The sequence below is a fragment of the Chenopodium album genome, chromosome 11 (assembly GCF_948465745.1).
Source record: "Chenopodium album chromosome 11, dcCheAlbu1.1, whole genome shotgun sequence".
NCBI lineage: Eukaryota > Viridiplantae > Streptophyta > Magnoliopsida > Caryophyllales > Amaranthaceae > Chenopodium > Chenopodium album.
In genome coordinates this window covers 3,520,913-3,531,648 of record NC_137844.1, presented here as the reverse complement: position 1 = coordinate 3,531,648, position 10,736 = coordinate 3,520,913, and the positions used below count along the sequence as shown (strand labels likewise).

The window sequence follows — 10,736 nt, the reverse complement described above, 5'->3', positions numbered from 1 at the left end:
CATGGCATGGTGACATATTAGAATTTGTTATTTATACTCGATTGTATCCATACATCTAGGATTATTTGCTCCTTATAACAATTTATTAAATGAGTAAAAATTAATGAGCAAACAATTTTGAGTGTACGGTACACCCGGATGTGCAGAACAAACTCTTGTGGCATGTAGCATAATTCATAGGCTAGGTTGTGGACCGAACCTAGCTAGCCCTATAAGTTGTGGGTTTGACATGGCACAACTCGCATGACCATAGCCCACAAGTGTCGCAACCATTTTTACCGAAACATATTATGAGACCACATTTTACCAATGTACATTATGAGACCAACAATATTTTATTGTGCCTAATCTTATCCAATGTTTACATTTACATACAAACATTATACTTCATATTATTTGACACATTTCACATTTTTTCAATGCATAACTCTAACGTTGATATCTTTGGCTATGTGCAGCGACAAATCAAACAAGTCTCCACTCGACTTTTTTTTATGGAATTAATTACAATATGAAGTCAAATAACTAATGGAAATGGTGGTGAAATTAAAAACTAATCAGCTAAAATAAAATGAAGAAAGTATTATCAAATTTATCATATTGGTGTTTGTACAAAGTTATACAATAAGTATATAGGTAGTAGAACCAAATATAACCTAATTCGACCTAAAGTTAAACCAATATTAAACCTTAAATTAAAATAAAATAAATATCCTCTCAAAATGACCCAAACTCAAGTCTAATCTGATCCAATTTATTCCTACCTTTTTATAAAAAATGAGACATTAAATAATTATGAGTAGTATCGTGCCACAATCATGCTCCCGAGGGCACAATCCACTTGAGTAACCCGCCTTGCCCCGCCTCGCCCCATAACCAGTCAACGCTGTAAAATTGGGGGTAGTACCGTACTTTCAACTGTGATAAACCCTCCAAAGTCCCAACGGATTCAGAGCTAGTGAGCCAAAAATTTAGGAGGAAGTAGGGTTTTTGCAGGATTTCATCTTCGTCTACCTCAATAAGGTACCCGCCATTAATTCTCAATACTAGTTCTAGATTCATTGCATTTTCCCCCATTTTCATCATTCAATTGATCTACTAATTAATCAAATTGTTTCATTGTTATTTCGAAAATTTTCAGATGCAATCTCTAATTCGGACAGTTCGATCGAAATGCAGATTAACCTCGGATTTCGTCCCTTCCAACATTCGCAGCTTCGGTTCTATCTCCTCCATTGTTTCGGTACTTGCATTTCTTCTATCTTTCTTTGTTTCTGCCATTTATTGATTATATGTATTAACAATAGCTGGGAAATTTGTGGTATTACAACATTGAAATTTAATTCGTAAATTCTGAAATTATTGTAGTTACTAATTGTTAATTTGAACTAGGAAATTGCTTGGAAATTTTGAAACTTTGAATCATTCACTAAAACTGCATTCAAAGCTATGTAATCTTTTAATTTGAGAGAAAATTAAGGAAATCGATCGAATTACATCATTTATTTTTCTCACTTCAGTTATGCAGGGCCATGTAATCTTGATAGGAGGATGATTAACTTTGGTTCATCTCCTTGGGTTGTGTTTGGTCGGGGAAGATTCCTATTCTAAGAAAACGAATTCTCAATTTTCTATTGTTAGGTTTGTGTATGAGCGCGATTATCTTAGATTGAAAATGGTTTTTCTAAAGTTGCTAAAAAACTACTCCGTATTAAATTTGTGAAAGGATTGCTTCATTTTAACCCGGGCTTCTCCCTTCTTCCTTCACTAACAATTTCTGTAGTGCCAAGTTGTTGTACTTGTTTCGCATGTTTTCTTTAAAATGACTCTTATACTCGATGATGAAACACTACAGCAAGTATGCCAACTTGCTAAAACTTGTTTTGGCTGTAAGACTGTCCATTTGAAAGTATTGCTTAATTTTTGTTGCAGAGCGAAACCTGTTTAAATTTGTAAGAGAGTAAAGATGACAGGGTTAAGAATTGGAGTTGTGGAATGAGAAGCCTTCATGTAACAATTATGATTATTTGGGTATAGGAGAGGATTGTGAGAGAAATCAGACTTTGATTGAAGTTTAATCTTGCATATGGATTGTTTGGTAGTTGAAGGGGCTTATAATGGAGTAAAGGCTACTTATTTTCTTAGTGCATGACCTAGGCAGTTAAATTTGATTAGATGCTGTACCTTCTGATCTGAGTAAGCCTGCCTACTAAGAAAATTTCATGCCTGAGTACATGACCTGCTCATTAAGATTATTTTATCTATATTTGGAAAATTCTTGGTATGAGGAAATCAATTAGGGGGTAATATGGAGTAGTAAAAGTGTTATGGGATGTAAACTGATGTGTAAATTATTTAGGGAAGGTAATATCATTGCCGGAATGAGCTAATACCCCCTCCCCTCTCTCTCTAAAGAAAATAATTTACTCCCCAATAAAGGTAGTTCCCTCCACCTAGTCTTTAAAACCATCACAGTCACATCTGTACATCCACCACTGTCTTTCTCTAGGCTCCAATTTATTTGTATGCCCTCCAATTCAATTAATTTATTCCAAGCATGACCTTGAATTCAACTCTTCTGCTAGAATGAACCATCACTCTTCTATTGATACATCTGTTATTTTAAAGGAGACTGTATGTCTGGACAGGAAATGGTGGGATGTTGTTGCTGAAGTAGTCCTAAATTAACTACTTTCATCTCCCTCTCTCCTATTCTATCTTCTACCTCATCTCCTTGGCCTTTGTTTCCATTACCTTTTTCAGATTGGCATTGCCCATTGTAATATATATTGAAGTGGCATCTTCTACATCCCATTTGAATAGTCTGAACATTTTATGATGCTGAAATACTCCTCTCCTTTCCTGCGCTCATTGGATGTCCATTTCAATGCGTGTCAGCTTTCCATTCCCTGTTCTGCTCAATTAAGTAGAATCTTTTGAATACTCTGACTGCAAATATCTGTTGCTAACTGTAGCACACCAGCACTAATTCTTTATTTTTTTTCATAGAAAAGGAAAAGAACTATGAAGTATGACTTGCATTATTCTATTTTGGGTCTGTTTTAAGCTGGAATGGGTTATTTACATATTCCCACTCACAGGGAAGAAAACTTGGCCATGAATGTGCTTCAAAACATGGATATGCTGCACCTTCGTTTGCTTTCTTCAGCGGAAGTGCAAAGTTTGGTGCCATTCACGAGGGTGCTTTCTCTGAGAGCTTTCTTCACAGGTGCTTCTCTACTGCTGGTACTCCTGCAGCATCAACCACACAGGATACTACAGCTCCTGAAACTGATGTGCCTGCTCGCATAAAATTTAAGAGGCTTGACAAAACAGCTAGGCACATAATGCAGGTAATGCTTGCTTTCATTGCATCTGTTTTATAAGGAAGTTGAATGCGCTTTATTTTCATTCTTATGTTCCATCCAATATTCTCTCAACAGATTCTGGATAAAGAAGCAGTTGAGGAAGTAAAGGGACAGAGAGAAATTCCTGATATCAAGCCGGGTTATATCATCCAGCTCAAATTGGTATGTAAAACTTGGTAGAGGCAACTATTGATCTTGCTTATATGTTGGCTAGAGGCAACTGTTGATGTTGCTTTCATGTGGGGATGGGAACCCTCAATGACATGTTTAACTCTTCTTTGTTTTCATGTGTATAAACAGGAAGTTCCTGAGAACAAACGACGTATTACTACAATAAAAGGCATTGTTATCGCAAGGCGGAATGCAGGATTAAACTCAACATTTAGAATAAGGAGACTAGTTGCTGGAGTTGGGGTTGAGAGTCTTCTTCCAATGTATGTGAACTTAAAAAGCCTCTTTGCAGAATGGAATATTTGCTTAAATAAGTAGAATTGAACATAGCCTAATACTCAACCCAAAAAAGTCTGCCCATTTATTAGCCTAAGACACTAGTCCAGCCTTATTACTAGCTGTGAAAAGTCCAGCCAAAGCCAGTAAGATTTAGGATTGAACAGGCCAGACATAAACTTGGCTAGAATAATATATTTGGGCTGCATCACATCCCCAAAAAATGGTTCAACTTCAACCACCTTTTTTCTTGTTTTATACAATTTTCTATCTCCAGAAAACCACATATTTCCTCCAAGCATTTTCCTTTGATACTGAATTGCAGAACTTCTGGTGACCTCTCTATTGTTTTCCCTGACTTCCTGTCTCTTATAAATTTGTTCTTCCTCTCTAGGAAATGAGATTGAGTATATTATAGTGACTTACACATTTGAGATGATTCATGTCTGAATTCTTGATGACCTGTGATTTGACTGCAACAGGTATTCGCCTAACATAAAGGAGATTAAAGTGCTGGATAAGAAGAAAGTGAGAAGAGCCAAATTATACTATCTTAGGGAAAAGATGAACCCCCTAAAGAAGTAGGATCCCGACTTTGTTTCAATTGTATGGAGATCAAATGATTTGCCAACTAAGAGGGAAAAAACAGAGTTCTTCACAAAGTTCTGCAAACACCCTGCAGGCCTGCACTATAATGTCTGTGGAACCAATGATAGCTGGGCTGTGGCCATTTCAGGGTGGCAATGCAGATCATTTTTTTTAACAGATACCAAAACCACTCTAATGTATGTCCAGAAGTTTTTTTTGTGTAATTCTTAATGCGTAAAATAGTGCAATGGTATATTGAGGTTTAGCAATGTGGATAACAGGTAGTCAAATGGCATTAAGCTGCCAGAGTAATAAATCCTTTTGTTGGTTCCTCTTGCTTTTTTGTAATGAATTTACTTGCTTGGATGCTGGATTATTACGTAAGTGATGTGGGATGTAAGTCTGATATACAGAGTAAGTTAGATTAAGCTTCCAGGGTAAGGAGCAATGCGTTTATCCAGGTAATAGTTTTTCTGACAGTCGAAGCACGTACATCGTGAAGAGCTGCATATTCTAGCCAGACAACTTTCTCAATCCTTATACTAGCCCATATACAGGTTTGATCATTAACTAATGCCTCTGCTCTAAATTCTAAGATGTGGTGTCTGGAAAATGCTTCAAATATTGCCCTTTTAGTATTCAACTACAATTTTAATCTATGCCCCTCCCTATATTTCATAAAATCAAGATATACTAAGTTGGCAATTAGATAAAAATGGCTTGTTCACTATTAAGTAAGCCTACCATGCTTCTATGGATATTTTTAATAAATTTCTAGCTTTACACAATAATTTCTCGTAGAAAAAGAATGAGAAGCACTTGAAATTTAAGGTTCCTTTCAAATACAGAATTCTCCTTTAGAATGTAGTTAGAAACATCATTCCTATTGCAAGTACTTTGGCAACAAAACTATCCAACTTTAATATATGCATTCAACATACGGCCCTCTGAAGATAGTCTGTATTTTTATTTTTTATTTTTTTTGTAAGAAATTGTCGAACCACTATGATATATCCATGTTTTCGATTTCTAGCATTCAACAATCATGTTCCTACTAACCGTATCATTCTATGGCAACCATAAATTTTAAAAATGAACAAGATTTAATGATCTTTTAATTATTTTCAAAATGTTTATATTTGATTTTTAAATTTGATTTTTGTCTAAAACCATCGAATCTGATTTGAAGAGTATTGTACAAAAAGTAATCAATATGGTTTACAGAATAATTACTAGCTTTTTTTTTTTTTTCCTTCCCCTTTCTTGTAGACTTTTTTCCAGAATCCCCTAAACAAAGAATAACTGTTACTCTGATTTAAAGAGTATTGTACAAAAAGTACGAGTAATCAATATAGTTTACATAATTTGAAGGGCGCGATACTTCTGCTTCAGTCTACCGGTCACCTCTTAACTTTCTCTTCAGCAACTTTTTTTTTTGGTAGAATCTTGAGCACCTTGTTGTGTCTACTTTGATATCAAATTATCAAGTCGATGCCTGGAGCTGTGGCATAGTCTTATATCGATCATCAATCAATATACAACCACTCCACAACTCCATATGTCTACTTGATTGTGATGCAGATACAACCAACCACCTTAAATGTTAGATTGCTGCTACACGAAGGAAGAGCAAACGTGATAGAAAAGATAACCGGGTGACTGAGGAAAAAATTATCTGGTAGAATCCTTTTTAAAAGTCGAAGACATAGAGAAAAACATTCAATTCTACCATGACAACCTTTTCCCATTTGGCATGGCTATGAAGCAAGAAGTAGGACAGCCTCTTCAAACTTGCAAACCTCGATTGATACTATGCGGAAGTGTAGCGTTGTGTCGTTCAGTCACCATCTCTGAATGGGCCAAGTTCCTTCCTGGCATTTGTGCCACTTTCAGGTGACAGGCGCCACACCAAGAGGAAGGTTATAGCCTTAAGAGTTGATGACTATAACAAATGTTACTTCCACAGCTGCTCAGTTTAAGTCTCATAGCCATGAGAGTATAATCTGTGTAAGACAAGAAACTCTAGTTAGTCCTTTATTCATAATAATTAGAGTTTGTGGGACTATGACATGTTTTAAATCAAAAATAAATCGAAAAATCAAATATTTCTTGACAATGCCACAAATGGTTGTTTATAGATCTATATATTTAAAAGTTTTAAAGCAGTGCAATTGCATGAGCTTTATACCAATCATGGAACTCTAGAGATTAGATAATATATGATTGCTAGAATAAATGTTTAAGAAAAGGAGAAAACAAACTTGGTGAATTGCAGACGCAATAATGTTGATGAATAAACATCCTATGAATTTGTTTTTTCCTTTTTCTCTTTCTTCTAAACCAATGCTCTTTGGCCAAGGTGACCATTGAAACTGGTATTCTGAGCTTCTAACTAAATTTAAATATTAGAGGAACCTATGATTTCAAGAATTGGTTTGTGTTTTGGTTATTAGTATGGGGATTGATGAGAATGGTTGTGCTAGATCAAGACCTATTTATAATGGTTGGGTGAATCATATGAGATACCATATGTTTCCTTGAATGATAATCAAGATAAGTTTTACACGTAAATCCTTGAATGAAAATCCGGATAAGTTTTACGCGTAAATCCTTAAATGAAAATTCGGATAAGTTTTACGCGTAAGGACTTACACCAATACACTATTACACGTAAATGCCACGCATTCAATGCAAGGCTCATGTGCATCATATGAGATATGATCAAGCTCATTCCTAGCAACGATAATATTCAATGCAAGGCTCATGTGCATCATAATATGTAAATTACACTAATAGAACGATAACTTCACTTTCGAGAGGTGGATTTTCTCCTAACATGAGTTTCCGAGAGACTCACTCTCTCCCAATAAGAATAGTCACAATCTTCAACATCCTGATTATTCCTCCTAATAAGGCCTATTTATAGAAAAATTCTCATAACAAACTCTAACTTATTCCCCAAGCTACTACTAATAGGCTACGACTAACGTACCCTTCCCCTGCTATTTGAAAAATAATAAAATCTTCATTATTTCCTCTATAATAAGATTTACCACATTTTTCCCAAATATTTTATTCAATTATTTTTGTCAATATCCTAATACAACTATTTAGGAAAACAAAAAAAAATTAAAAAAAGCTCACCCAATACTGTCATACGTACGGTACTACTACTCTTGTTCATTCCCCCCAAAACAACCGTCATATACTCATATAGTACCCTAAAAAAGAGAGAGAGAGAGAAAAAGAGTAGAATCTATGGAGAAAAACAAGGATATTGATTCACCAGAAGTTGATGAAGAAGCAGCATTATTCATCAATAAGAATATAGAGGAAATTCCAGAAGAAGAACTCAATCAACCCACAAAAAAACAACCAGTCCGCCATTAAAAAGGAGAAGATTTTGCTTATTCCCAGAAACCACATAAATCCTGTAAAATTTCCCTTTGATTTTCTCAGTATTGATAGTGGAGATTACACCAACAAGAAACCGACTACATTCCACGTCAAGGTAGTTCACGATGAGAAAAGGCAATTTTACTCGGATGAATTGGATTTCTTTAAAAATTCTAAGGTAATTTTTTCATAATTTTGGATTGTTTTTTGATTTTGGGGCTAATTTTATTGTATAAATAATTGATGGGTGTTTAATCTTTGCATTGTGTTACAGGATGGTAGATGGATTGAATGGTGCAATCAAGGTCAAACTCTGATTTTGTTCCGACCTTTTTTCAAGGTATGATTTCTTCTCATTAAATTATACTGTTAATTTGTTAATAATTGTTAAGAACTATTGAGACGGGTGAAAAATTTGGAAATGGAAGTAGTACTTTGCACTTATTATTTGCCCCTTTTTTTGTTGTTGAAATTCTTGAAAACCCCTGTTTTTTTGGTGGTTGTAATGTGACATTGTTAATGCATTGAGTTCATGTTAATGATAACAAATTACCTAAATGGTACCAGTTTTAATTTTAGGAGAACTGAATTGAATATATGCAGTGATGTAGAATGAGCTACTTGACAATTTTGATGTTAGGGGGACTGAGTTGAAATTTACAGTGATGTAGAATGGGCTACTTGAATTGATTGATTTTCCGATATTGATCGTTGGTTTTATGTATTCGTGTAGACTATGCCCGATTTGGATGATTATTTCTGTTATGATGGCTGCAATAAAAAGGGTTGGATTAGTCTTGGGTGTCCACTTCTCAGATTCAGCCGTTGGCCTAATACCACTGTGTCTCTTCGAGTCTCTTTAGTCACTCAATACTTTCTTTTGTGAGCTATTATCGTTAAGGCTTCCCTATGAAGAAGAATTTGGTGCAACTGGCTTTTCTGTCGGTTTAGTCTCTACCAAGAATCATCAACTCGAATATGACTTGACACTTTTAGAGACTGATTTGTTGAGTGGGAATCGGAGGCTGGGAAATCTCAGTTTGCTATCCTCTTTGAACTACAAATTCACAATTGATGAGAGGGATTCAATTTTAAGGCCTACTCAAGGGTATGCTGTTCAGTCTGCTACTAAAATTTCAGGCCTGCTTCCTGATGGTTGGAGTGCACGATTTCTGCGCCAGGTAAAGAAGCAGAAGTATAATATATGTTTCTTGCATTATTTACATTTGTTTGACATGTTTTTAAACTCTCTGACTCTGATAATTATAATAGGAGTTCCATATGTGCTATGCATTACCTCTTGGTAATAAAAATGCTGCCCTCAATTTGGGATTCTCTGGTGGTCTGATGCTGCCATGGAGTAAATCATGCGTAAATAGGCCATTGTTTTCACCGCGAGCCAACAAAATTTTCTTAAGTGAGAACTCTTCTGTATTTGGCTTCATGGGAGGCTTAGATTCATTGTGGAGCCTTAGATACAGAGGAATACATGGTCCTAACATTGGAATGCAAACTGGAGATGAGTCAAACTCTTCCTTGATGAATATTGCTCTTGATGGAGATCTTGCATTCTCTGCCTTTGCAGACCTTTCTTTTGATCTCCCTGTGAAGGTATTAAGGGATAAAGGGATATATGGTCATGTATTTGCTTCTACTGGCAGCGTTCTTAAACTGAAGGAGATTAAGCCAAACAACTTTTCTTTGAGGAACTTAATGGAGTCATTTCGGACTTCTGTCAAATGTGGGATCGTTCTTCCTATCAAAAACCGATACAATATGGAGGTTAGGCTTTCTTTCTCTTGGAATTATTACTTGAACTTATTGGTTCTACTTGTTTTAGTTGTGAATTAAACTTGGGTAGCCCTGTACACTTATTTGCTCTAAAACGTGGTTGAACTTAGTAGTAGCCCTCATCATTCTAGTGTCAATCCTACTAAGAAATCCGAACAAATCATAGATGAGCTAGTTTGATTGTTCCTTTCTACAAATCCCATATATAGATAAACTTCTTATGTTTATTTTCTTACATGATATCACAGGTCAACATTTGCCACATTATGGAAAGATCCTTCAATCAGATTGAGTCGAAGTTTGGTCTGCAGCTTTGCTTCTCAATTCTGAGGCCTCAAATGGTTACCCTCACAGTTAAGCAAAAATGATTCTCTGTACGACACTAGCTTGTGCCTATGATCGCTGTTGGAATATTTGATTTTGTCTACTTATACTAATGTTGCTTGACAGTTTACATAGAACTTGGAGGCTGTTATGAATTTACGCGTATGTTTGTCTTTTAACACTAATGCTAGTGCTTGGCAATACTTAAACCAGCAAATGCCATATTATGTTACTTATTTTTCTGAGCACTTAATAGGTTTTCATCATGTATATGCTTTGCCTGCTCATGTCCTTCTGAAGGAGTTTTCAGGGTATTAAACTTATTCTAAACCCTCTAGATATGCCATATTTACGGGTGCATGATATAAAGGTTCTGATTGATGTTATTAACTGGACTGTAAGCAAATTTATTAGCAGTTTCTGCCTAGGATTGTAGATATAACATATCAGAAGAATTACAGGTTTGCTTATCTTGGCTTCCTTAGTTTCAGAGACTATTACATTCAAGGAAACATATTGTATCCCATATGATTTGTCCCTCCCATCAATATAATGCAAGTGAGCCACGTAGTTACATACGTGACATGTAATGGACACGGTGTAAGTCCTTGCCTGTAGATTGTAGGCTTGTAGCACGTATGATAGTTTACTTAACATGCTCTGTAGATGGTGCTAAGAGGCTCCAATTAATCATCCTGCCCGGGCCTATAGATTGCTAGGAATGGGCTTGATCATATCTCATATGATGCACATGAGCCTTGAGATTGCATTGCATGCGTGGCATTTACGTGTAATGGTGTAAGTACTTACGTGTAAAACTTA

General features: G+C 35.7%; 1 protein-coding gene across 1 annotated transcript; it reads left to right on the top strand.

Moving 5' to 3' along the window:
* The first annotated feature begins 925 nt into the window (after positions 1-925).
* On the top strand, positions 926-4,735 carry LOC145568261 (uncharacterized). Its single transcript, XM_081627691.1, has 6 exons — positions 926-1,023; positions 1,142-1,243; positions 3,102-3,353; positions 3,444-3,530; positions 3,669-3,802; positions 4,298-4,735. The coding sequence occupies exons 2-6, from the start codon at positions 1,142-1,144 to the stop codon at positions 4,398-4,400; spliced, it is 678 nt and encodes a 225-aa protein (XP_081483817.1). The 5' UTR covers positions 926-1,023; the 3' UTR covers positions 4,401-4,735.
* The last annotated feature ends 6,001 nt before the right edge of the window (positions 4,736-10,736 follow it).

Bases quoted from the DNA above. Each gene is read 5' to 3' on its own strand.
- LOC145568261 (XM_081627691.1), top strand. From the start codon at position 1,142: ATGCAATCTCTAATTCGGACAGTTCGATCGAAATGCAGATTAACCTCG. The intron at 1,244-3,101 runs GTACTTGCATTT...TCCCACTCACAG, and splicing joins CTATCTCCTCCATTGTTTCG to GGAAGAAAACTTGGCCATGA. The intron at 3,803-4,297 runs GTATGTGAACTT...TGACTGCAACAG, and splicing joins GTTGAGAGTCTTCTTCCAAT to GTATTCGCCTAACATAAAGG.